This window comes from Rhineura floridana, chromosome 6 (genome assembly GCF_030035675.1).
Source record: "Rhineura floridana isolate rRhiFlo1 chromosome 6, rRhiFlo1.hap2, whole genome shotgun sequence".
In the NCBI taxonomy this organism is placed as follows: Eukaryota; Metazoa; Chordata; class Lepidosauria; order Squamata; family Rhineuridae; genus Rhineura; species Rhineura floridana.
Window position 1 is genome coordinate 84,131,628 of NC_084485.1, and position 27,756 is coordinate 84,159,383.

The 27,756-nt window shown below is 43.2% G+C and overlaps 2 protein-coding genes and 3 non-coding genes across 8 annotated transcripts in view; 1 reads left to right on the forward strand and 4 right to left on the reverse strand.

Annotated features, from left to right (window-relative positions):
- The window catches only part of BEST4 (bestrophin 4), a 48,104-nt gene extending 28,336 nt beyond the window's left edge, over window positions 1-19,768 (forward strand). For 2 of the 4 annotated variants that reach the window (XM_061632831.1, XM_061632827.1), the window contains 9 exons: window positions 596-780; window positions 2,802-2,896; window positions 4,876-5,109; window positions 7,930-8,084; window positions 10,226-10,303; window positions 10,736-10,888; window positions 15,221-15,301; window positions 16,097-16,251; window positions 17,873-19,768. In XM_061632831.1, the coding sequence (XP_061488815.1) occupies window positions 629-780; window positions 2,802-2,896; window positions 4,876-5,109; window positions 7,930-8,084; window positions 10,226-10,303; window positions 10,736-10,888; window positions 15,221-15,301; window positions 16,097-16,251; window positions 17,873-18,278 (1,509 nt within the window). In that variant the 5' untranslated portion in view covers window positions 596-628 and the 3' untranslated portion in view covers window positions 18,279-19,768. The remainder of the gene's footprint in view (window positions 1-595; window positions 781-2,801; window positions 2,897-4,875; window positions 5,110-7,929; window positions 8,085-10,225; window positions 10,304-10,735; window positions 10,889-15,220; window positions 15,302-16,096; window positions 16,252-17,872) is intronic. The other 2 variants (XM_061632828.1, XM_061632829.1) reach the window with 2 other exon arrangements.
- A 1,235-nt stretch (window positions 19,769-21,003) lies between these two features.
- On the reverse strand, window positions 21,004-21,135 carry LOC133388234 (small nucleolar RNA SNORA35). The gene has a single exon (XR_009763711.1). It is a non-coding gene; the product is annotated as a small nucleolar RNA SNORA35 (small nucleolar RNA).
- A 1,112-nt stretch (window positions 21,136-22,247) lies between these two features.
- On the reverse strand, window positions 22,248-27,377 carry RPS8 (ribosomal protein S8). The gene is made up of 6 exons (XM_061632844.1): window positions 27,272-27,377; window positions 26,670-26,776; window positions 25,633-25,732; window positions 23,864-24,039; window positions 23,096-23,225; window positions 22,248-22,409 (listed from the first exon to the last, which is right to left on the reverse strand). Exons 1-6 carry the CDS (start codon window positions 27,273-27,275, stop codon window positions 22,300-22,302), a joined length of 627 nt encoding a protein of 208 aa, XP_061488828.1. The 5' UTR covers window positions 27,276-27,377; the 3' UTR covers window positions 22,248-22,299.
- LOC133388213 (small nucleolar RNA SNORD38) lies at window positions 22,657-22,723 on the reverse strand. Its single transcript, XR_009763694.1, has one exon. It is a non-coding gene; the product is annotated as a small nucleolar RNA SNORD38 (small nucleolar RNA).
- On the reverse strand, window positions 25,820-25,922 carry LOC133388215 (small nucleolar RNA SNORD46). Its single transcript, XR_009763695.1, has one exon. It is a non-coding gene; the product is annotated as a small nucleolar RNA SNORD46 (small nucleolar RNA).
- Window positions 27,378-27,756: the final 379 nt, after the last annotated feature.

The following is a 27,756-nucleotide window of genomic DNA, read 5'->3' on the forward strand; positions in this document are numbered from 1 at the left end:
TGGACAAGGTTGCCCAATGAGCACCTGTGCTGCTGTCACTTTGCTGTAATGCTGGAAAACTACTATCGCCAAAAGTTTTTAAAGTTTTCAGGTGATTTTAAATTGTAACTTACCACCATTGCATCAAAGTGACAGCAGACCAAGCACTCCCACATTGCCCTCACCCACAATGCCTCATGCTGAGGGAGAACCAAGACTTAGAGTGCTCACGCTGCTGCCACTTTGTCAACAATGAGTAGATGAGCGAAAACCCTTTCCTCAGAATGTCTGGAGTTCTCGTGCTGTCACTTTGTCGGCAGAAGGTGGGTGATCAATTGAGCAGGTGGGAGCAGAATGGAGGAGTGACAGTGAAAAGAGGTGGCAGGAACTCCTGTGACCCACTGGCTAATCGGTCATTTGCAGGCTGCTGTATTGGTGGGGGATGGAGTGGTAGTGGCAGCACACAATCTACTGACTCTCCCAATCTGCTGCCTGAGCCTTGGGCTCAATGTGGCTCATGGTAGTGCCAGCCTTGCACCCAGCATTCCATGATCAAGCTGGCAAGAGAGAAAACAAAGATGTTTTCCTTCTTGGTCATGATATCTCTCTGTCTCAGCTTGTGCCTTCATGGGATATAGAGAAGGCAGCCATGACAATCTCATATACCTTGAAGGTGGCCAATGCTCGCTTTGGGGGCTTCTCCAAGCTGCTTTTCCGTTGGAAAGGGAGCATTTACAAGCTGCTCTACAAGGAGTTCATCGTCTTCATCTTCCTGTATGCAACGCTGAGTGTCATCTATCGGTGAGTTGGCAATACTCTGTATAAGGGAATGAAACATCATCAGGAGAAAATAATTAATCTAAAGTGGTTGAAGAAACTGAATTACTCTTTTTGTCCATGTTCCCTGATAGAACTAAATTGCTTTTTCCCCCCAGAGCATTGTGTTGTGGACCTTTTGCTCTCAGCTGCCAGAGCTTCATTACCAATCTATTTTTTCCTTAAACGAACATCAGGATGAAAGTTCTGGCTCAGGGACAGGCAGATTTTTTGCCCCTGCTCAAGGGCCACATGGCAGTGGTGTATCTATTGGGCGTGTCTGTTGAGTGTGGCTTGGGCACACACAGTAATTCTCATGGACAAATTCACACACCCAATATCCATAGACATATTTCTCTTAGACTTTCCACTTTAGCAGGGAGAGACCATTGTTCTTCCAGTCTGTGTGGGCAAGCACAGTTTTCATAGGGACAAAGATGACTTTGTGCACCTTCCTCCCCATCACAACTTCACAAACCAATTGTGCTGGGAGAAACACAGTTTACATGGGGTGGATGGTGCACTGGCATGACTTTCCTCCTGTGTCTTCCTCAGTGAAGGCCAGTGGCTCCAATATCAGTGGGGCAGTGAATCTGCTCCAGGTTTTAGGCTGAACTTTCAAGGAGCTGTCCAAGGTGCTTTCAGTATTGGAGCCACCAGCCTCCACTGGCCTACCCATCGCAATCACACTGCCCTAAGCCCACCACGTGATTTACATGGTGATGACTGTTCCTGCGCTTCCTGCCCATCACAACTGTGCTTACCTTAGGCCACAAAACAGGCTGAAAGGAGCACAATTTACATTATTGTTGTTGTTGGTATTGTTTATCTTACCCGACCTTGACAATAAGGTCTCAGGGTGGCTTATAACAATATAAATATACAATATTAAAATCAGAACAACTTACAGTTGGAAGAATGTGTGCTCCCTCCCAGAGAGCAAAATTTGGCATTCAGCAAGGGGTGAATTTGGCCATGAGTGAGCCACACAGAAAGCCTGGAAAGGCTCATATATGGTTTAGCTTGTGCTAGTAACCTATTATCACAGTGAATAGAATATTGAGGTAACTAAATGTAATTTCTTCCTGATTAATTAATTTTTCTACACCTGCCCCTGCGTCCTCCCAAGGGAGCCCAGAGCAGAACAAATAGATCAAATTGTTCTAGCATTCAAGAGAATCTGTTTTCCCTGAATATTATCAGTTAGGAAGGGGGTATTGGATTTAGCTGAGAAAGGGTAGAGCTCAGACTACAGAGACTGACACATTTATACCTAGAGGTATAAATATCCTGCAACCCATAATATGTTCAAGGCATTCAAGAGGCAGCTGGACAGCCATCTATTGGGAATGCTTTGATTTGGATTCCTGCATTGTGCAGGGGGTTGGACTTTATGGCCTAATAGGCCCCTTCCAACTCTACTATTCTATGATTCTATGTTCTGTGTTCTTGGTCAAAGGTAGAGATGTCCTGTCTCATAAGAATTGTTTTGTTGGTTGGTTTATTAAATTTATATCCTGCCCTTCCTCTGAATGGAGTCCAGGGCAGCAAACGCCTCTGCAATTAAAATATAATTAAAAACAAAATAAAAACACATTTTAAATAAAGATTAAATAAACATTTAAAATTTGTTAGAAACATCTAAAAACAATAACATGCAATAAAACATGTGACCAAATCATGTGTCTGGATAGGCCTGCCAAAACAGAAACTTTTCAGCAGGTGTTTGAAAGAATACAAAGATGGTGCCTCCCTAATGTCAATAGGCAAGGAGTTCCAAAGTACAGGTGCTGCCTCACTAAAGTATGGCTCCTTAAAATGCAGAGCGAACATTGTGTGGCATTTGTAGAAGTGCAAATATTGTTTGGCATCTTGACACTTAGTATGTCAAGGTGAATGTGAGAGGGATTGCTTGGACAGGGACAGATAAGCCTGTTTGATTAAAGAAGAATGTTTATACCATGCTACAGTCAAAAACTGATACTCTTCCCCATCCCCCAACCCAGGCACCTTCTGAACGCGGATCAGAAACGGCTCTTTGCAAAGGTGGCTCAATACTGCAACAGCGCCACTGACCTCATCCCCCTGTCTTTCGTTCTAGGTATGATTTATGGACTTGCTCTTGATAGGAGGCCTTACCATGGTTTCTTGTTTACTTGCTTTAATTAAGGCCAGAGGAATTGGTATGCATTGGGTAAAAGCCTCTTTAATATTTCAATTGCGCAGAGTCCTGCATTATTTCCCATAGGGAGGTACTATAGCTCAGTGGTAGAGTTCGGGCTTTGAATGCAGCAGGGTCCAGGTTCAGTTCCTGGCATCTCCAGGAATGAATGAGGAATCAGGTGACATGGACGACTTCTGCCCGAGACCCTGGTGAACTGCTTTCAGTCACTGTTGTAGGCAATACTTCCATACCTTAAAATTTAGTGGCCTTTTGCATTTGGCACTTTCAGCTAGTAGGTGGACAAAGCAGAGCTGAATGGGCCTGAGGGTAATCAGCTAACCAAGAAAATCTGGTTCCTTTTAAGAGAAATGAGACTTATTAAAAATTACATATCTCACCTCTCTTTCATCATAGGACCCAAGGCAGCATACATGTGGTTCCAGGTGGTCTCCCATTCAGGCACTGACCAGACCCAGACCTCATGTGCCTTCAGACCATACCCCTTAGGAGTTTTATTCATATCTGGACCCTTCTATGAACTTACATTTGCAAATGTTTCCATTGCCCCACTTGAGCCTTGGTACCAGTGTGAAATCTCATGAATGACGCTTGCTTTTGTTTCTCTTTTTAAGCATCAGGTGTCTTGGAGTAAAAGGAGAGAAACTCATTTTCTTTAGACTGAATTGTGACATTTCCCAAACACACTTTCCCCCATTGGAATGCATTTAGTTGCTTCCCATAACTGAGAAAAATGTTGGATATGACTTTAGGTCTCTTCCTCCCAATTCTGTGCTCCTTACAATAGGCATGGTGGTGCCTAACATCCCATGTCTTATCTACGTTAAGCACTCTACTAGTTAGCTAAACTCTAACACTCCCTTCTAAAAGCTGGGAATAGGATTTTAGAGTTCTTGTTTCTAGATTACATTCTCTGCCCCTCTAAATGCCATTCCAATGGCTCTTAGCTAACCTTCTCCTGTAACTGTCAGGCACTGGTCCCCAAAATCCTCTTGAAGCTGGGAATTCACCCTACTGCATAGTCTGATTTGTAATCTCCATCATGTTCCCCTTTTTTGTATGGGACTCTGCATGTCACCACCTACTTCTCTCCTTGAATCCATTTGTACAAGTGCTTATGATGTTGCTCTTGAACAGCAATCCCCCAGAATCAAGTGACCTCTGTGCATGCAAAGGGGTCAAGTTTAAACTGCATATCTGGGAAAAGTGCCTTGTGTATGCAGAGGTGAACTCTGATATTGGAGGGGGAGAGTAGTGTAACACAACAAGCACATCAGAGATAAAATTGTGAGTGGTGTCACAGAATGGAAAAAAAAGGAAGTGAAGAAGTAGGGGATATGTAATTAAAATGAAAAGGGAAGTGACAGCTTGGTAGGCAACAGAGTTTATGTCTAAATGATGTACAGCTAGTGCTGCAAAAATGCACAGTGAGCACGCCTGACTCTTCAGTGCAAACAGTTCTAGTTTTTCCTGTTAGAGAAAAGAGCCTACCATTGGGCACAATGAGGTAACTGCTCAGGCAGAAGATGCTGGGGAATATGGACTAGAAGTGAGAGCTGTGTGTGCTGAGGGGCCTTCCTTGCACTTCCTAAGCTAGCCTGCTGCCGTTGGATGTGGTGGATGGTGTCCACCTATCACCATTGTTGTCCAGTCAGTTTCTGTACATGCCTGTGAGGAGGGCAATGCACAGGGCACCGAAATACCTTGGCTCAGGCCTGAATGGGAAACCAATTTTTTTTTCTTATAGGAAACCTGCAAGAAGAAGAAGGGGGCCTTGAAGGTGTCAGTCTTCTTTAGCCTTGCAAATAAAGATAAGAACAAGGGTTGGTTTTGGCCTCCATCCCTGCCAAGCCCTCATCAGTGCAGTGCTAATGCCCCTTCTGCTTCTCTCTGCCCAGGTTTCTATGTCACACTGATTGTGAACCGCTGGTGGGCCCAGTACACTAGCATCCCGCTGCCAGACCAGCTGATGTGTGTCATTTCCAGCAACGTGCATGGAAGGGATGACAAGGGCCGCATCTTGCGCCGCACTCTCATCCGCTATGCCAATCTGTCATCTGTGCTCATCCTGCGCTCAGTCAGCACTAGAGTGCTTAAGAGATTCCCCACCATGGATCACTTAGTTGAAGCTGGTGAGTTTAACTCTGGAAATGGACAGCATGGTTTGGAAGAAAAGGGTGCCCCAATGTGAGAGTGGATGTTGAGAAGCCTCTCAGCTTGGGAAGCACACCACAGACAGCAGGTAAAAGCATACAACTAGGAAAGACTATCTTAAAGGCTTAATGTTGCACGAATGTGCATGAAGCTGCCACTCCTAGACTTTGCCTATTATTTACTTGATGCCCTTTTGACTCTTACAAAGCACAGGGAAAGGACTACGCATCCTCTCCCCTGCTTTTTCTCCACTCTAAATTCCCCTGCCCCAAAGTGGCTTTGAACATAAGAATATAGGAAGATGCTTTATACCGAGTCAGACTTTCGTCCATCTAGTTTAGTATTCTTGACGCCGACCCACAACTCCCCAGGGTTTCAGAGTGGGATATCTCCCAGACCTACCTGGAGATGCCAGAGGTTGAACCTGGGACATGCAAAGCTGTTGCTCTCCACTAAGCTACAGCCCTTCCTCTGTTTCTCTAAAAGAGGATGTTGTAGCAGGGCCACATGCATTAGTAGTGGATATTGACAGCTGCCTTGGGAGAGCTTTTTGAAAGGCAGCTGTTGGGCTTCCATGGGCAGGGGTACATTAAAAAGCCCCATCTCCATTCCCCCAACTCTCTCTTTTCTTTTGCATAAACAACCACAGTCACTGGGATGTTCATTCACAGCTTGTGGTTGTTGTTAGGGATTAAGTGTTACGGCACACCTGAGAGTTACCCCAACAGTGCCAGAGATCTCTCTCTCTGAGCATTAAGGCAGCTGCCCTAGATTAGGGTTTTAGATAGTACTGTCTCCCCACCCCACCCCACCCCAGTCAGCCAGTGATTCCGCTCAAGGGTACTTTGGGATCCAGCAAATTGAGTCCAGAAGTTCCTGGTCTGGCAGCTTTACCTCTGCTTTCCCTGGTGCTAGCATGCAGAAGGAAAAACCCTCTTGCTCTGCCCTTCCATGATTATCCCCCCTCCCTGGGGGTTGCAGCAAAGGAGTCCACTGAATGAGGCCTATGTCAGTGTTTACTCCCTTTGGGGACCGGGAGGACGCTCTTCTTCAGGCATGGCCTGCAGCTCACTATCCCCCCAGGTACCTCTGGCCTCCTTCCAGTCAGCTTCCCAGCAAAGGGGTACAGTTAAGGACAGTCTGCAGCCTTACACCTCTCCCCATTGCCACTCCAGCCTCCTCCAAGCATTTTCTCCCTGCTTGCCTATTGCTGAGCCAGGACTCCCCCAGCCCCTTCCCTGCCTCCTAAGGAGTTCTGTCTTATCCCGCTGCTTCAAGCCACTCCGTGGGAAGGGGAAGCTGCCTGTCTTGTCTGCTGGCAAGTCCTGTTGACCGGGGCCCAATTCTGCCTCTAAGCCTCCGGTTGCAGTGGGGCAGTGTGATGTCCTTATATGTTAAAACCTGTACATATGGTAAGTGCAGGTTTATTAAGGGATATATGGTAAGTGAATTGAATGAGAGGGGGGAGAGCATGGGTTGGAAGGCTGGAGAATGCTGGATGATGATTGGCTGAGTGTTTGAATGGCTGAAGGTATAAATGGGAGGATGACAGTTGTGAGGGGGGCGGTTGGTGAGAGTTGTTGAAGAGTTGTTAGTGGAGAGTTATTTGGATGGGTTGGTTGGCAGAGTTCTGGAGGAGGGTTGGATTATATTTGGCTGATATTTAGACAGTATATATATGACCAGAAACATAAAGAGTGACACTACATGAAACCATACGCTTGTTAAACATTCCTAAAGTAATCTTGTTATTTCCTAGTGTTATCAAATAAATACTTTTATTGGTTTACCAAAAGCCTGATCCTTGGCTGGGAATACACAGACCAGAAGGGAGGGCAGGGTAATTACCAAGGCTGAAGGGAAACTGTATCATATGGTGGCAGCGGTGAAGGGAGATATTGTAACAACGTCAAGTACAGGCATACCCTGCTTAACGTTGCTTCACTTAACGTTGCCTCGCTATAAAGTACATGCTCCATATGTCCCCATACCCCGCTTAACGTTTGTGCGCTTCGCAATAACGTACACTTTATCGGCATGACGCCACTGCCATCTAGTGGTGATTGCGTGCAGTACAAGTGAAGACAATTGCTTCACTTAACATTTATTTTCGCTTACAGTATACTCTCTGGTCCCATTGCGAACGTTAAAGCGGGGTATTCCTGTATCCAGAGCAACCCAGGATTGTATGCTTTATAGACAGCAAGGGCACCCGGACACAAAGTAACAAGCTATAGAGAGACTGAGGCAAAGTCTCTAGCAGTATTGTTTACAGGGAGTGACTGGTGGGATCTTGTGAGATTGATCTGTGCTAGAGCGGAGTGAGAAAAAATAAAAACGACGATCCTGACTGGTGGTGTCCTGAGGTGGTGCCTAGTGAAAGGCTGTAGCCACAAGCAGGTGGGAACCTGACAGGTGGAGCCAAAGGTGGGAACGTCACAGGCAGTCCCTCATGCTTCTTCACAGCAGCTTAGAAAAGGTTTAAATACATCAATTTTATGTAGTTTGTTCCTCAGAGCTGGTGGATTACAGGGGCAGTGAAACATGTTCTGGTTCTATTGTTAGGTCTTACTAAGACCCAAAACAACAAAAAGTCTTGTAGCACCTTCAAAGACTAGCAAATATATTATGGAATAAGCTTTTGTGGACAAGAGTCCACTTTCATTAGTCTTTAAGGTGCTACAAGGCAGCAAGAGACTCTGGAAATAATGAAGTCCCTGGCTGGTCCCTGGTGCTCTTCTCAGTATCAAGGAGCAGGTGTGAGGGTAGTGCTCCAACTTTCCCTTGCTGTCTTGCAGGTTTCATGACGCAAGATGAGCGCAAGAAATTTGAGAGTCACCATTCAGACTTCAACAAGTACTGGATCCCCTGTGTGTGGTTCACTAATCTAGCAGCCCAAGCAAGGCGGGATGGGAGGATTCGGGATGATGTGGCACTCCGATTGCTCATAGATGTAAGCTAGAACAACAGGGAAGGGGTATGCTAACTGGCAACTTTAAACCAACCAGCCACCTGTTTTGCACCTCCTGGCAGAGTTGTGTTTTCCTTTCTTCCTAGCTTAAACTCAATATTTGGCTGTGGGAAATTTAAACTTGAAAGTAGCTAAAAGATTTGACATACACATGTGAAGAGGAGTTTTGCTTATTGCCTCCAGCACTGCATGTTAGGCATCCCATGTATGATGCAAAAAGGCAGTACAGACACCATACATTAAAACACTCCTATGAAGGCAGTAAATTTATTTATTTATTATTTATTTATTTATTAAATTTATATACCGCCCGACTAGCAATAGCTCTCTGGGCGGTGAACATAAAATAGCATAAAAATACAATGAATAACAAAATAATACTAAAATACAATCATCAATCCAATACAATAAACATTTTAAAAAGTAAATCAGTGTAACTTAAAATGCTTAAGAGAATAGGAAGGTTTTGACCTGGCGCCGGAAGGAGAGCAGAGTCGGCGCCAGGCGTACTTCCTCGGGGAGACTGTTCCATAGTTCGGGGGCCACCACTGAGAAGGCACTGAGAAGGCCTCCCTGTGAGTTGGAACCCGGAGGAGGGCCTTCGTAGCAGAACGTAGTGCACGGGCCGGTTCATATCGGAAGAGGCGTTCCGCAAGGTATCGTGGTCCCGCACCGTATAAGGCTTTATAGGTTAATACCAACACTTTGAATCTAGCCCAGAAACATATTGGCAACCAGTGCAAGCTGGCCAGAACAGGTGTTATATGCTCGGACCGCTTGGTCCTTGTCAGCAATCTGGCCGCCGCATTTTGCACTAGTTGTAGCTTCCGAACTGTCTTCAAAGGTAGCCCTACGTAAAGCGCATTACAGTAATCCAAACGTGAGGTTACCAGAGCATGTACCACTGATGTAAGGTCCTCTTTACTCAAATAGGGACGTAGCTGGGCTACCAACCGAAGTTGGTAAAACGCATTCCTAACCACCGAGGCTACTTGAGCCTCAAGTGAGAGGGAAGAGTCTAAAAAGACTCCCAGACTACGAACCCGGTCCTTTAGGGGGAGTGTAACCCCATCCAGGACAGGGTATATATCCACCATCCGATCAGAGAACCTGTCCACCAACAGCATCTCAGTCTTGTCTGGATTGAGCTTCAGTTTGTTAACTCTCATCCAGTCCATTGTCGCGGCCAGGCAACGGTTCAGCAAATCGACAGCCTCACCTGAAGAAGATGAAAAGGAGAAGTAGAGCTGCGTGTCATCAGCATACTGATGACAACGCACTCCAAAACTCCTGATGACCTCTCCCAACGGCTTCATGTAGATATTAAAAAGCAGGGGGGACAAAACTGACCCCTGCAGGACCCCATATTGGAGAGCCCGCGGTGTCGAGCAATGTTCCCCAAGCACTACCTTCTGGAGACGACCCGCCAAGTAGGAGCGGAACCACTGCCAAGCAGTACCTCCAACTCCCAACTCCGCGAGCCTTTATAACATTTCCATTTCATTTCATGCTACTGTAACAGTCATGGCTCCCCCCACCCCCAAGAAAGAATCCTGGGAACTGTAGTTTGTTAAGGGTGCTGACTTCACAGAGCTACAGTTCCCAGGACCCTTAACAAACTACACTTGCCAGGATTCTCCATGACTGTTAAAGTTTGTGAGTATTTTAAATACATGGTGTGGGTTAATTAATTAATTTCCCACCCTTCCTCCTAGAAGCAGCCCAGGGCAGCAAACCCCCCCCCCCGCAAAAACACTCTCAAACATCTTAAAAACAAGACTTTAAAAACATTAAAACTTATTTAAAAACCCATTAAAACAAAGCATCTTTAAAAACATTAAAAATTAAAAGCTTTAAAAACATCTAAAAAAGCAATTCCAACACAGACGCAGACTGGGATAAGGGGTCTACTTATGGATGTGATTGGATTACATGGATTGTCAGGGCCGACCTAGTATTTCTCAGCTCAGTTGAAAAAGCAAAGGCTTATCAGTTTAACCATATTAACAGGTGGAAAGAAAGATGGTCCAGAATGCTTGGGATTTCTCTCAAGTAGTGGGTATTGCAGATGAATCCATTTACCAACTACACACATTCTGAAAAAAACTATTCTTTCTGTTCAGGAGCTGAACCTCTACCGCTCCAAATGCAGCATGCTTTTTCACTATGATTGGATCAGTATCCCCCTGGTGTACACACAGGTGAGTAGGGAGCACCCATCATGCCTTGGCTAATCTCACATGTCCCAAAATGCTCATCTCTGAATAGTCATTTTGTCAGTGGAAGTAGACGAAAAGTTTACTTCCCCATACTTAGAACCCTATATGGATTTAAAATCTGTCTTGGTGCATCTCCACAGCACAATCCTTCCACAAGATTTAGCTTCATGGAGCACCTCACATTTCCTGCAGAAAAGGAAGTAAGTTTCAGCCCCCAAATAAATAATAAAAACAGGTAGACAAGCCACGAGATAAATCAGTTTGTGAGGGTGCCAGTGGCATTGCTTTTTGAGTTGGTAGGGCATGCAAGACATGGCTAGCACATATGTGCAAACCTCAGGTACTGCAGGAGAAATGTATTGATTACTGCACTAAACCAGTCCTGGCAGACATTTAACAGCACCTCCTCCACAGGTGGTCACTATAGCTGTCTATTCCTTCTTTGCCTTCTGTGTGGTTGGGCGTCAGTTCCTACAGCGCCAGGGCTCAGATCAAGATGAAGACCTAGATATGTATGTTCCCTTACCCACACTCCTACAATTTTTCTTCTATGCTGGCTGGCTGAAGGTAAGGATCTTGGCTCTTGTTCTCCATGCAGATGGCACATGGCTTGATTTGACTTATTCTACATATTCTTTAATTTATAACATGAGGGGCTGAAGCAGAGTTGCTCTGCTGTGGGCTTCAATGGACCCCATCAATAGGCTCAATCAGCTGGGCAGGAAAGTGAGGCCAGGCCTTCCAAACTCAATTCTCCACACCACCAGGCTGGAAGATATTGCTATCCTATTGAAGATCTGACCTTATATAATTCTTGGGTCCCATTAGTTGTTTGAAACAGAGTGGAAGGATTCAGGAGCTCAAAAGGCTATCATCCTCTGGGGGTTCTGTATGCCCCTCCCCCCGGTTTTAGGATACAGAGAAGTAGTATGTGCAACAAAAAGTTTCCAGCCACTAGATTCCATTCTTCCTCCTTTAGACAGTCCACATCCTGTGCTCATTGAGCATGCCCAGTCTTCATTGGACTGTCTCCCCCCCAAGTCTTTTGAAGTTCTGCAAACTTAAGGTTCTTCTAAGCTTGCTCATAGTTCCCTTTTGCAAATGCATGGTGACATTTTGCCTGCATAAAGGAGAGCACTTGAGCTTGAATACAGGATATAATTAAGCAGAAAGTATGTTCAGACATTCACCAAAACAAGTAAATGTTCAAACTGTGGATGAGGCAGGAGCGTGCATGCAAACTGTCTGCTTAGTCCCCAATTTTCCCATGTTGAGTGGGAAGGTCTGCAGTGGGCCTTCACTCCCATCCATTTGAGCAGAACCCTCCTATGAGATCAGGGACCCTGATATCTCAATGGGGAAATGCTGAGGTTAATGCACACAGGGATGTCGAGAGTGAGGCCTGCATGTGGACCCTGGCCTGCATTCAGCTTGACCTTTTTTGTGTGTATGTTCAGGCATGAACAAAGCTAAAATATTGCAACTGGAGTGCTCCCTTGCTCTGGATTGCAACCACTCTATTTTCATGTGAACACACGCATGCTTCTCTTTTAGATACATAATGACTAACATCCAAAGAACTGGGAAGAGAATTAGTATATTCAACACTGAAGCTTGGCTACCTTTCTTTAATTATGCAGCCACGAGAGTGGCTGTATATTATAGCCATTGTGGATTTTTCGCACTCCACAATGTTAAATTGAAAATACCCCCATGCCATTCTGATGCTTCCCATAAGCTCATTTCAGAACAAAACCTTACATAACTTATAGTTCTGAACTCAGGAACGCTTGCTTAACAACCCTCATGGCAATACCCAAAACAGTCAGAGAAAACTGAGAGTTCAAAGAGCAAAAAAAAAGAAAAAAAGGGGGGGGGGACAGACTGCTTTTAGATTCTTTTTGTCAGAGTTCTCATAATGTATTGAAATTAATTAAAAATCAGCCATGTTCACAGAGTACCTGTAATCTCATTACTGACCTTGCCCCATACTCTGACCATCTTTGGCAGTTTAAAAGTTAGGGCCACACACACACCAGACATTTAGACAGTAATGGCTTCCCCCAAAGAATCATGGGAAGTGTAGTTTGTGAAGGATGCTAAGCGGAGACTCCTATTCCCCTGACAGAGCTCCAGTGGCCAGAGTGGTTTAACAGTCAGCTGCTCTGACTGAAGCTCTATGAGGGGAACAGGACATCTCCTAGCAACTCTCAGCACCCTTCACTAACTACACTTCCCAGGATTCTTTGGGGGAAGCCATGGCTGTCTAAAGTGAAATAAAGGTCTGGTGTGGATGTGGCCACGGACAGCTTTGGTTTAAATTTAATGTGATTAAAAAACATTTACTAACAGGCAAAAATCCTTGCGGTTTAAGAACATACCTATAGCCAACCAATATTTCTATCAAACTTTAAAAAGCAGGGAAATTGAGCAGCTATAGTGAATGCACCAGGGGAACAGGAGACCTGAGCAGGAGATATGGACTGCCCCACAAATTGGTCAAAATGCAAACACAATTTAGACTGGTCATTCACAGCCCAATCTACTTCCTGTGTAGCTTGGAAGAATTTGGTAACATGTGCCTCTGAGCATATGGTGAGTGGTGGCAACACCTGCAATCAGCCCAAATAACAGAAACAAGACATGTGCTGTGCTGATCTTGTTTTAGCAGGGAGGAAGCAACAATATTAAGACAGTTGATATAGTTCAGATACTCACTTTAAATATGTTTGATTTACTTTTCAATTATAGTGGTTTCCTATAGTAAATCATTCTCTTTTGCTTCCGTTTCTGTGAATATGTGAACTACAGCAACACTTTGCAACACTAAAAAAAAAGCTCCAAAAACAATTGTGGAATAATGGCACTGACTGTTCTGCAGAAAGTTTCTAATGGATACGAGGAGTGTCTCAGTTTGCACAAGATCAAGCAGTGAGAGGTGAAATATATTCTAGCAAAATTCTAGCTGTGCTCTATGTTTTTTATTGACCATGCCCACCTTGCCTTAAGTAGAGTGGTTTAAGCATAGCAGGCTGAAAACATGCATCTTGGGCAGGTCAAGTCTGTTTCTTCCAACAGCTAGATTCATTGCTTAAGTAGCAACATATTGTAATCAGTCTAATTTTACAACAAACTGCAGTTTCAGATTCAACTGTTAATGCACCCAAAATAGAAATAGAACCTCCAGTTTGAAACACAAAAGGCTGTCTTCACCATCATATGACACTGACCAATAAAAAGCCTTTGAAATTAATAAAATAAATTTGACACAGATTTCTAGGATGAATAATGAGAGATATAATTTTCTAGGTTAGATTCTCTGCAGAAACAGTAGTAACACAGAAAAGAAGCAAAGTAAGAGAAACACCAACAAACATACAAAAATGTAATTCTCCATCTTTGGAGATGGCAGCTGTTGCCACCAGTTACCCTATCCTCAGAGGCAATATGCCAATGATAATGTAGTCTCCGCACATTCAGAGAAAGATCATCAAACTATCCTAAATGTCTTTGCAGAAGCATATGGAAAGCTAGGGCTCTCACTTAATATTAAAAAAACCAAAGTGCTTCATCAACAGATGCAAACTAGTCCCTCTGTAGCACCATCAATTCAGCTTAATGGTGAGACACTGGAGAATGTTGATCACTTCCCTTATCTTGACAGCCATCTCTCTGTAAAAGCTGACATTGATGCTGAAATTCAACATCGTCTCAGCTCCGCGAGTGCCGCATTCTCCCGAATTAAGCGTAGTGTTCAAGGATTGGGATATTCACAGGGAGACCAAAATGCTTATTTACAAAGCCATTGTACTACCAACCTTACTGTATGCCTGTGAAACAGGGACCATTTATAAAAGCCACTCCCAACTTGAAAGATTCCACCAATGCTGCCTCCGGAAAATTCTGCAAATTATTTGGGAAAACAAACAGACTAATATTAGCGTTTTGGAAGAAGCAAAGACTACCAGTGTTGAAACAATGATCCTTCAATATCAACTTTGCTGGACTGGCCGTGTTGTTTGAATGCCTGATCACCATTTTCCAAAGCAGCTACTTTACTCCTAACTTAAGGATGGAAAATGGAATATTGGTGGACAGCAAGAGGTTTAAAGAGGTTCTTAAAGCGTATCTAAAAAAATATAACATGAGCATTGAGAACTGGGAAGTCTTGGCCCATGAACGTCCTAAATGGTCAGCTATTATCAAAGGTGCTAAGGACTTCGAAGCAGCACGAATACAGGGTGAACAGGACAAACGAGCTAAGCAGAAGGCGTGTCAAACAAATCCTCATAACGACCATCTTCCATCTGGAAACCTATGTCCTCACTGTGGGAGGGTGTGTGGATCCAGAATTGGCCTCCACAGCCACTTACAGACCTAATGTTAAAGACTTTATCTTGGAAGACAATCTTACTCAGCCATGAGTGATCGCCAGTGAATGACCAAATTCTTCCAAGCTACACAGGAAGTGGATTGGACTATGAAAGACCACCCCAAATTGTGTTTGCATTTTTACAAATTTGTAGGGCAGTCCAATATCTCAGATAGGTCAGGTCTCCTGCTCCCCTGGTGCATTCACTATAGCTGCCCAATTTCCCTGCTTTTTAATGTTTGATAGAAATATTGGTTGGCTATAGGCATGTTCTTAAACTGCAAGGTTTTTTGCCTGTTAATGAATGTTTTTAATTACATTAAAATACACTTTACAATGTTTATTTCCTCCTGGAGTTTTCTTGAGAATGCCATTGGCAATGAAAAGCTGGATGAGACTATTAAAGTGCTTAAGTAAAGACGGTGGCCAGTAAGAGTTCCTCAACAAATTAAGCTCTACAAAAAGGAGAGCATTGGCTCCCTTTCAAATATTGAATATTCATTTGCCATTCCTCCCTCTTCCTACAGGTAGCAGAGCAGATAATCAATCCCTTCGGAGAGGATGACGACGACTTTGAAACTAACAAACTGATAGACAGGAACCTTCAGGTGAGTGATATACACAGGGCTAGGAAATATGCTACTCACACCTGCCACAACTTACATCCAACATACAATTTGGGGGTATTGTTTATGGCCTTATGGCTGCTTAGTGTGAAAACATGCAAGTAGTGCCTGGTCTGTAAAATCTGGCTAAGCTTTTTGTGATCTACAGCTCTATCTCTGTGCATACTTTCTATCACATTTCTGCTGTCTTCAGCCCCAGCCTTTATCTTCCTTCAAACTTTTCAATTCTTGTAAAACCCGTGTGAAAGAATTAATTATGCAAATTAACAGGGGCACAATATACTATACAGTATTCTTCTTTCATCCGGTTTTCACCCACAAACTGAGGATGCTTTTACACTTAATGTCTTTATTTTCTTTGTGAGAGTACAAGATTCTGTTGCGGACAAAACTCTACTTCCTCTTTCACTTGGAGAGGGCAGTTGCAGACTGGCTTAATTCAAGTCTCCCGGTAACACATGCATTAGGAATTTGGGTCACTGGATTTTTTTAAAACTGATTTTTATGCTGTTTGCATGTTATGCATTTTAAGTCACTTTGAGAGTTTTAAAGCAGCAACAAATAAATGAAATTAATTAGCAATAGAAAGAGGGTCAATAATCTAAAACAGAAGCACATATTATTCAGCTGTCCATTAGATTGCTGTTCTTCTATTGCTACTTTTCCCAGTCATCACTGAGACTTTTGTATTAAAGCACAACCATGATTAAAGCAATTACAAGTTTTATACAGATTTCCTTTGATGCCAGGAATGATCCCTTTTGTTTGCTTGGTCAGGTGTCTCTGCTTTCAGTGGACGACATGTATCAGAATTTACCTCCAACTGGAAAAGACAAATACTGGAATGAATCTACAGCTCAGCCTCCATACACAATGGCCACAGTGGCAGAGACCTTGAAACCTTCTTTCATGGGCTCCACCTTTGATATGCGGTAAGTTGAGCTGGCAAGTAAAATGTAGTTGCAATGCCTTGACAGAAAGCTAACAACCTAGGCCTGGTAAAAATGAAGGGCTGTAGCTCAGTGGTTAGAGCATCCACCTTGCATGCAAAAGGGCCCAGCTTCAATCCCCAGCATCTTCAAGTAGGAGTGGGAGAGCCACTGCCCATCAGTGTAGACCAGCCTTTCCCAACCAGTGTGCCTCCAGATGTTGGACCACAACTCCCATCTTTCCTGACTATTGGCAACAGGCCCTCCCTTAGCATGTGCAGGGCCCAGGGCAAAAGCATAGTTGGGGGCCCCCCATATTTGCTCCGGGTCACCGTCTTGGTCTTGGCTGAGTCACCATAGGTGCACAGGCACCAGTCCCGGAACTGCTGGCCCAGCTGGCTACTGCTCACTGACCACAGAGGAGTGGCAGTGGAGGCTTCAGCATGGTGCATGGGTGAGCGAGCCCCTATCCTGGGCTGAAAGAGAGAGCACTGTGCCCTGCCTGGCATAGCAAAGGCGAGCAGGCAGGCAGGCAGGCAGGAGCCAGCTGGTGAGCAGATCGCCAAGCACACACCCCCCAAGCACGGGGCCCAGGGCAACTGCCCCGCTTCCCGGTGCCTAGGGGTGGCTTTGATTGGCAATGCTGGCTGAGGCTGATAGGAGTTGCGGTCCAACATCTGGAGGCACACTAGTTGGGAAAGGCTGGACTGCAGACAATACTGAGCTCAATGGACCAATGTTCACTACAAGGCAGTTTCCTATGTTCCTAATGCTGTATCTTCTAATCCAATTATATACAGTTGACAGGGTTAGCTTTCACTTTGCCCAAAATCTAGACTGCTTAGAAAACTGCTGTAAACTGCTTAACAATGTTGATCTACCAGCCAGAATTATCCTTTAGTACCAAGACGTAAAAGGCATCATCAGGTTTATTTGCTCACTCATCGGTTGACAAATTCAGTTTCTAAAGAACTCAGTAGTTAAATGTGTAAGTCCCATTTCAATAGAATGCATGCCCATAAGAGCCAAGAGTATGTATTGGATTCAGAGAAACAGATCTCCCTTGTGAAAATGTGCAGTTTTCGTGGCTGCAGAATGCAGTATGGCTAGGGTGGGCAATGTTCTCAAAAAAAGTGCACAAGATAATTAAGAAACCAGAGGCCAAAGCTCCCTTTGGCTATAAAGGAGGGGACCATTTCCCTGGAATGTGTTCTACCACCTCAGCCTGCCCTTAAGGAAATTGTTTTTAACTCAAGTGCAGTTAAGAAAATCAAAATACATACCCAACACAGGATGCACATTGCGAGTGACACAGGACTACGTCTAAGCGGACTCACCCAAATCCTGGCTAGACAGTCTGGTAAGCTTTTAGAGTAAGAATCTGGTAAGCTTTTAGAGTAAGAACCATCTCACCTACAGAAATTTAGTGAAGGCTCCATCGCTGTGACTGCTAGAATGGCATAAATGTATCCCACACACCCCACTAATACTTTTCTGTCATTTTGTCCTGCCATTTTTATAGTGTAGTGTGAAATTTCTCATCAGTTTCATGGTATTGCCCCAATTTCAGTGCTACAATCCTGCCTCAAGCGTACTTCACTATTCTCTTCCCCTTCTTGTACAGGATGAGTGATGACCCAGAGCAGAATCAGCAAGTGGAAGCATCGCCCAGCACGAGCCGCATTCAGACACCCCTGCTCAACCGCTTCCTCAGTGCAGCTGCCTCTCCCGCAGTCAGCCTCAAAAATTTTGGCAAGGGCAGTAGGATTCATCATCCACAACTACTGCGCTTAAGGACAGACAGCACCTTTCCCTCTTCCAGCCCCAGCTTCTACCGCAAGGAAGATCCTGAAGCAGTTGGCCGCATTGATGAAGAAGACATGGATGAGGAAACCGGGCTTAGTGAAACCCCCTCCCCCCATTCCCACCTCAGGGTCCCCCACAAACCTACGAACTCGGAGATTCTGAAGAAGGAACTGCCCCATATTACAGTGATGCAGTCCCCAGATGACATCAGCATCACTGACTAGCCCTCTGGCTAAGCCCACAATAAAAAGGTTTTTTGAGCAGCTGTCTCTGTAACTGAGGCAGGATTTCAGACTAATGCTTCACACACAAGCCAAGCTGCATAGGGTAAATTTTTCATGTATGGGCTACAACTAAACAAGTGGGAGACACTTTAAAGAACTCTGCACCTTTATTTTTGTGGGATAATTATTATTGCTTTATAAGTTTCAGGTTGAGTGTTCAATTATGCATGTTGTGAAGAAAGTAGATCGAGATGTTTTTCTCATTCATAACAATAAAACTCAGACATCCAATGAAACTGAATGTTAGAAGATTCAGGACAGACAAATGTATTTCTTCACACTGTGCAGTTAAACAATGAAATCTGACCTCCCTAGCGGCACTGATGGCCACCAACTTGGATAGCTTTAAGAGGCTTAGAGAAATACCAGGAGGATAAGGCTACCAATGGCTCTGCCTCCATGGTTGGAGGCAATATGCTTCTGAATACCAATTGCTCATGTTATTATGAAGTAGCTCACCAGTGCATAAACATGCACATAGTGCACACAAAAAAATCTTCAGTATGTAAGACAGAGAAAGCTTTCAAGCTCCAAAAGCCATCACAGAGAAATTTTGGTCTCCTCTTTCATGAGAAATAAGTCAATGTATTACTTGGCCTACTTTGCATGCAATATTTATAAACTTAATTCTGTAAGGAATGTAGTTTTGACAGTTCATGATCAGGCAAAAAACAAACATTATAGTAAAAGAAAACTATGCATTCTGAAAATTATTACTGCTCCAGTGTCCAGCAGACACAAAGGACTCATTTCCATAAAAAGCACCAAGAAAAAGGGGGAGAAACCAGAACTCAGTAAGCATCATATAGTATTTATTGAAGCCTCATTTTCTGAGCTATCCGTTTGTTTATTCATATTTGTTATATTTATCATGTATTCTTAATTTTTAACACTTGCTTATCCTCAGTGTCCAGGAACTGTAATCATCAGACACTGTACATGTCTTGTAATAGTTTTTAGAAATCATTTTGTGGGAGTAAACGTATGAATACTGTGCCTTAGCATTTTCTCATTTTAAAAAATTGTAATCTGAGGTTTTTTGGGGAAAACTGTTTCATTCCTAGCCTTCAGCTCTTTAGATTAAGGAGAAGTTAGTATAGCAGAAATTATACTAGATGAGGACTTTTAACCATTCTGCTGATCTCTAAAACTGAAACTTGCAAATCTTGTACACACCAATGTTTAAGGGCTAAAATAAAATACTACTCATGCCAATGGCTCACATCTGTCCAGTCTCATATGGAAATGTGGGAAATAACTGTGGCCACAGTCTACGGAGCAGAAACAATCTAAGGTTCCTGGTTAAAGATCTGAATTATTTGTTTAGCTCAATCACAGGCTGAGAAGCAAAGTACTATCTTGTTATCTCTCTCTCTCTCTCTCTCTGTCTCACACATACACACACACACACGCCTCATCCTTTGACCTAGCAGAGTTATCCTTCTACAAGTAAAAATAAAAGCTTGAACTGACAGGTATTTGCAGTGATGTATATTTTCTGAAAAGCACTGAAGCATAAAGAAAGAAAGATATGTCTTTATAAGCTATATAAAGTATTTCAAATAGTGAAATGCAGTTGAACTGAAATACTGGGGGAAATTCTATAGTATAGCTTAAATGTCATCTGAACAAATTCAAAGCTTAACTTCAAATTATTTATTGTAAATTAGGCTGCAATCCCATACATGTTTACCTGGAAGTGCCAATGAACTCAGTGAAATTACTTTCAAGTAGGTCTGTATAAGATTGTATTGTTCCTCTTTACATTAGATTTTAATAGCATGTGCATATTTACTCAGAAGTAAATATGAGCTCAGTAGGGCTTACTTCTCAGTAAGTATATTTGAGAATGCAGCCGGGGGGGGGGGGGAGGGGCAGGCAGAATGAATGAAGGCATTGAAAACCAAATGCATGAGCATGCCTGAAGAGCTATACAAAAATATATTGTGCTTCCTAGGGATAGCCTCCTGAATAAATTAATTCCAACTTTGATTTGACTAATACTGTACTAGGTTGCATCTGGTAATTTCCCTAGTTTGCAGCAAATGCTGAAGATGCACCTCTTTACCCTGACACCTGAGACGTATTTTTAAGACCCACCACATTTTTGTGATTGCAATTTGCTTTTAAGGATGTATTTTAAATTGCTGCAATCCATCCTGGTACCTCAGGTTGAAGGGCGGATAATTAATTAAAATACCAACATTAGTTCCAGTTACCCAATTTAACTTGCATTATATTCAGTCATTATGTTACCCATTTTATGTTCAATGAATTTCTAACAGAATTTCTATAATATTGCATGTCTCTGAATGCTGGGAGAGGCAGATAATACTGTGTGGCCACAAAAAAAGCAAGAGTGCAACCCAGTGTCGTATACATGTTCACACTCTGTTCAGAGTTCCATACCCATAAAAAGCCTATAGCTGCATGAAAAGGCAGTATTACATGTTGACAATCCTCAACTTATCACAGCGGGCAATTGGGATGAGCACTGTATGGATGTACAAGGAGCTCAAAGTCTGGAGGAGATTCACCATCTGTCCAAACCCTTAGAAACGAGGCACACTTGTCAAGTTCATCAACTTATGCTTACAGATTCAAACTCCCATCTGTATTGATGGTCTTTACCCTCCAAAATGAAAATGTATACTACAAGATAGAACTTTGTTCCCAGCCTTCGAAAGGACCAGACTTTGGAAAGCGGTCTGGCCCTTCTGCTAGAAGGGAGTTCATCTTGCACTGGAATGAGACCAGAAGGTCATGAAGAAGACAATCTGGTCACTTAGCAGTGCACCAACAGTTGTTTCATGGCTAATACAAACATAGTGCTTATTACATAAAAAAGTAATCAACAGCTTCTAATGTTGGTATAAATTCACTAATGATCTTGTCTGCTTCCCTTAAATCAATAGTCTGCAAACGTATCTGGTAATTAGAAATATATTCTACACATTGGAGATGAAAAATGCTTTGTTACTAGGGGCTCTGGAAGACTGTAGACTTCACGGGCCAATGACAGCAGAACACTTCCAAATGGACACTACAAAGTTCACACTGCAATACAAAACACACCTGTACTGATGTTGACACCTCTGTACTTCTCCAGCTATGATAGTTCATCATGACACCTCAAGAAATAAGAGGTATAATCATGGGCAGAGAAACTCAACACAGTTCTTAAGTTTTAAGACCTCGACAATTTAGCAAACAACTGTAAAGAAAAACCTGCTTGTTGACTCTACTGCCATACCACTCCAGACACACACATGAAGCTATGGCAGGTTATTTATTTATTTGATTTCTATCCCGCCCTTTCTCCCAGGAGGAGAAAGTTATAATGGCCATGGATGTCTTTAGATTGCTTTTCTGTAATATCCTAAACAAAAAGAAACCCACATCCCTCAATACCCATTGGTGGCAGTAGTATTGATAAGAGTGTCCCACCTCTGGCTGCTGAAGACCAGCAGATCTACTCTGATAAGAATCCCTTCCTGCAAGGGCAGCTCTGCAGTGTAGTACTGAGGCAACTCCAGAACCACCTATTACACCAGCATTTGAACTGGTGGTTTAGGGTAAGGCTACCAATTCAAACAACCTCCATCCATTAAAAAAAAGTTAGCATGTCACACTAAGCCAAACCACAGCTTGGTGCAAACACACTGGCTCCCAAAGAGGATTTTACAGCTCCTCCTGGGGCTTTTTAGGCCAGTGTGGCTGCTTTGTCTCAACCTAGGATTGGCTAAGGTCTCTTCTTCTTAACCATGACCTGCAATCACAGGGCAAACTTTGGCTACAGAGCCTGGGTAGGAACAAAGCAGGCATGTGCTCTTCACCAGGAGCCAGCATATTCATGTGGTCACAGTAAGCTGTCTTCCTCCCAATGCCCATAAATAATCACATCAATCATTTATACAAGACTCTGTGGATATTTATTCAGCACATTAGATACAGCGACTGTTCATTTGCCTTTCCTGGCTTTTATCTTCCTCATGTAGAATTCTAGTTCCTTGCCTTCCAGAATATAGCCATCTGCTCGACCACATTGTCCAGGCCGGGAGGCAATACAAGCTGCAAAATGAAATATGCTATTAGTGAAGAAGAAATATCAACCAGAACTACTGAACTGCTTCTCTATGTGTACTGCACTTTCCTTTCCTGCTGGGAAGCCACTAATCTGGAGGCCAACACTTTAACCAATCTCTTGCTAATAGATCAATCTCTTTGCAAACTGGGGTAGGTGGGTGGGTTATACTATTCCCCCCTTCACAATTGCACAGTAATAAGAAATCACAAGGGCTACCCTGCTGATAAAGTTGCCTTCAGAATTTGAATGGTCATCACTTGCAATCAGTAGCAGAACTGGGTAATTTTCATCATAAGGCCAACTTCCAAAAACCAGTGAATCACGCAGAACAACATGGTGGTCACCTGACACTTGAACGTCTTTTACACATGCAGCAAACATAACTGGGAAAAACCTGTAACGCTTTTCAAGTTCAACCTCTCAACTTTAGCCAACTACTATTCCAACAATTGAAAGAAAAAATTAAGCCATGCCATTTCACAATGCCAAGTTGGGCCTGCTGAATAAGCATCAAAGGGTCTCTTAAAATCCAGATAGTAATAAGCTGCAACTTTATACGAACTGTAAGCAAATACAGCCTACTGTCTAAACTTGCCTACTATCAAACACAGAATCTCCTTGAATATTCTTTTTGTGCCTAACTAGCCCTTTTTTTGTTTCTGGGTCTCACCAAGTAATTTCCCTTGCTGGAATTGCTCCTCCAGAAGAGTACTGATCTTAGCATTCTTTTTCCGCTCATCATACTTCTTCTGAATTTTCTTTGAACGCTTTTTGTTTAAGATTTCTTCTTCCTCAGGAGTCTGGAACAAAAGCAGAAGGATGACTAGAACATGAGTTGAAGTGTCAGACACCATCATTTCACCGCTCTTCGTAAGTATCTTACAAACTGTACAGCAATATTATTGTGCCAAATTCTTTAATAGTTCAATGGGATTGTTTTGTTGTGTATTTTAATGTTTATGTAACTGGCATTTATAGTTGTAAATCACACTGAAGCGTATTTAGTAGTATATAAATGAGTAATAAATAATATGCTAAGAATCTGAACACTAGCTAAATGACAACTAACAGACTAAGCTAGTGTAAGAACTATATACACAAACAGAAATTAATCTTGACTTTCTGCAGTTATCTTTATTCAAAATATCTGTCTCCTTGTCAGCTAAAAGATGCTCTAACTGGACAAGCGCCCATGTGGAGGGTGGCCTTTTATCTTCTTCAGATAAAAGTCCCGTCATCACTCTTCATTCAGCAGCAAAACTGGATAAACAAATCCTCAACCATAAGACATAAGAACTCCAAACTTAAGGCACAGTGGCTGAACACCAAACACCTTAAAAGCACAGGATGGTGCTAAATCAAGCAGGACATCCATCTGCCTCTGCAAGACCTAAGTGATGGAAGCAAGATGAACTCATGCAACCCACTTAATACATACCAGCTTGGCACCCTTTTTGCGCCCAAGGGGCAAGGCATAGTGGGCTTCATACCATTGTCGGTATGGCGTGCTATCAATGAGGACAATGCAGTTTTTGACCAGGGTCTTTGTGCGCACCAACTCATTGTTGGACGCATTGTACACTACATCAATGATTCTTGTTTTGCGGGTGCAGCCTGTAAAAGAGAAGAGAGCGTGTTACAACCTCCAAGAGCAAAATGCAAATTCATGGCAAAGGAATCTCCAAGATACATAAAGATGACAGACCCCCAAATACTCTTTGAGATTGAAGCTTACAGGAGCTGTACAGCTTCCATTTTAAAAACACAGCAGTGAAGTCTCCCCTATTCCCAAAAGACCAATTTAAAAACTGTGAGGAAAACAAAATAATTTTCAAACTACAATTTGGAAAGGAGCTATCAAGTTCCCAGAACACTAGTTTAGCCAAGCCTCAAAGTTTTAAAAATAAAACATATTAAAGAGCAGTACAATAAGGAAGGAGCCCATCCTGTAGCTACCACTATGGCAGACATTAACACAGAAGCAGCCCTAACAATTTTGTAGTATTAAACCTGGTTTCAGAAGACACAACTTGGGCCTTTCCATGACAGACAAAAGCTTTACATTCTGATCTTGATTTTATTATTATAGTTTATCTTTGTAAGGTGTTCTGGAATAGTGGTCATAAACCAACACGAAAGCCATAAACCTATAAAAGCATTAATTAACTAAGAGATGGGAACCAGCTGCCAATCCACACTCAGTAGTGTAGTAGCAAATTCACAAGTGCAGTGTCCCTTCATGATAAACACAGCCATACTCCACTTTTTTTCTGCTGGGTTGAGAATGAGATCCTTGTTAGTGTCTTTTCCCACACCAAGACATCCCTAGGAGCCAATAAGCATGAAAGGGGAGAGTGTTAGCTACTGAAAAGGGTCTTCTTAGTGGCTAACTCACCTCTTTCTACTCTTATTGGCTCCAATCAGCAGGAAAAGACAAGGAAGCAAGTTGGAACACTCGTATCAGTGGCTCACACTCCCCTTTCTTGCTGACTGGCTCATAGGATGCTGGAACAGAGGGACCCACAAAATGTGATCCCCCCAGAGAATTACACCTCTGTAAATCCTAATGACCAAGCCCAGAATTAAAATATGAAGTGACAGAAATGCAGAATTTGCAGTCAAGTTAATAGTAATCCCTGCACTACAAAAATTTGACATTAGCAAAGATTGTAACCTGACAGCCTCATAACTTAAGGAAAACTGAACAGGAGTGAAGCTAAACTCAATAAAACCCAAATAAGACCTCCAAAGCACCAATTAAGGCTTCACACTCAATGTACTAACATTTGAATTTTCTCTGAACCCTGCAGGCCATTCGTTAAATATTACTGTCCCTGTGACAAAAAATAAATAAACTTGATCCCTTCCCCACCCTTCTTTTCTCTTGGTCGCGGAGAAGAAGTTTCTCTCTCCATTCCAAGCATCTTACAGTGTAATCCAATGTTTAACAGCATCCATGGCAGAACTCTTGAACCATACTCTTCAAGCTTATGGAAGCAATTTTGCTGCTCCTTTACATTTCCATAACTGCCCTTGAAGCAACAAAGCACTCAGGGTAACTATGACATTGCATCCCTGAGAGCTTAGGGATTGTCCAAAGTTCTCTTAAGATCAAAGCTGACATCCCTGTTCTCTTGTTTTTGCTTTCAGATCACTAACATATGCCAACATGGCTAATGTCACAAAGAGGATCCAATTTACACTTACATTCAGACCCCCAAGAGAAGTTTCCAACATCCAGTCGCAGAGCACGGTATTTTTTATTCCCACCACGTACCCTTACAGTGTGAATTCTCCTGGGGCCAATCTACAACAACAAACAAATAACAGATTGGATCAAAACAAAGGGATTCACAGCACTGAGATGTTCTGCAAATACCCAACCCACATGGCAACATGGTCAGTGTAACTATGACAACCCCTATCATTGGTGAGTGCAATGGAGACCAAAACGGCCTAAAGCACCCACCTAAGGTGTAGCTCTCATCACTCCTGTTGCCTCCTGTCCCAGGAATAATGGCCCAGATCCAAAGAACTGTACAACTACTCCATCATGCTAAAGAGAAATTTGGCCTTGCATTTACCTCCCCACATGCTGCACTGCAGACTTCTTTGAGACTGAGGCAAATTTCAAAAGCAGTTTGTGAAATGGCATAATATGGTGCATTTCAACTGCTTAAAGTCAAGCATCCCAAGAATGCCCAAGTATTTGAGCACACATGAAATAGTAGTTTCCAGGAAAATACTCAGAAGTACAGGAATGGAATTGCTGCATACTAGTCACAGACAGAAAGATAAATTCTGGATAATAATTACTACTGGCAAGTTCAGAGGCACACACTTATTAAGTTGTGACATATGAACTCTATTCCAAATACAGTCTAATTTTTATACATTCATATTTTCCAGGTCAGGCACATAGAAAACCTTAGTATCTTTATCAACAATACAGACAGACCCCCTGGTTTATCCTTTTTCTGGTTTAGACTCTGAACAAAGATAATTTCCAAATGATCGATTTTTAGAAGTTTGATCTTTTGGGTTATTTAAGAACACACATCTGCAATGAATACTAAGGGGTCCCAGGATGTGCATGGAGGACCTCACCACTTTAGGAAACACATGCATGCTTTCTAATTTTAAACAGTCCTCATAAATTTTGCAGTCAGAAAGTGAGCATCAGAAACACAAACCAACAGCTAACTACACAAATACTCATCCACTACAAAGCTAGAATCACATACTTTGGTATTGGCAGGGGGTCGCCCCAACTCATACTTTCTCTTCTTGTGGTAGGGCTTTCTCTTTCCTCCAGTCTTGCGGCGCTTGTGCCAGTTGTCTCTGGAGATACCTGAACAGTCATAACAAAAACCAGATTGTGAAGACGACAGCACAAGATAGCGTGGGGTTCTCCACCTCACCCGATTGGAACAATTCCTTATGCCCAGAGTTACTCAGCTCTCCAAGGTAAAAAATATCTCCGCATGGCGTACTCAGCCTAATGCAGCAGTGGAAGAAGCTTCATCACGGGAACCGGGGCAAAGGAACGTTTTGGGGGGCTTTGACAAACGGGGGGAATATTATTTCCCTGCAAAATCCTCCCCGGGGTCAGCCGGCTACTGGGTCAACGTGGCACAGATGCATAGGCCCAAACACAACCCGCCACTGAGACAGGCCCCAACCGCAACAACGACAAAATCGAGGCCCCGACCCACAAATAACCCATGCATAAAATTGCGCGACCGCCCCTTTCCCCATTACCCGAACTTCAACTCCGCAAGTTCGACTACTCGACCGGATGGGAACGGATTAAAGGATCTTACCCTCCGATCTCAGAGGTACTCACCCATCCTTCTACGGAGGCGCCGACTGCAAAGAGAAGGCCGCAAAGCATCACGGGGCGGTTTGTTGCGCGTCAAATCTTGCGATAACTGCTACATGATCTCGTCTCGTTTTCTGAGCCGAAACGTCATCAAAATGAGACATACCTTTGTGATCGACGAAGGTAGTAAATGCGGTAAAGGCAAGAGTTGGAGTGTGTCCGAGCGTTGGTCACGTATACAATATACACGTAGTAGAGCAAGCTATTTGTATGTAGTAATTGATGGGGCTTGTTATGCAGAGGACTTCTCCACGCCGAATCCATTGGGACTTCAACGCTTTGCTACTCTACGCACGTATGTCATTGACCACGTGATCACGTAAAAGGCTTTTCCGCTTGCAGTAGCTGTAAAAGAGGGTCTTCTCACATCTGCTATTTTCCCCAGTCCTGGAGCCATATGATAGGCAAGCTGGACTTGTTAATGTTCCTTCTCCTACACAATCGTTAAA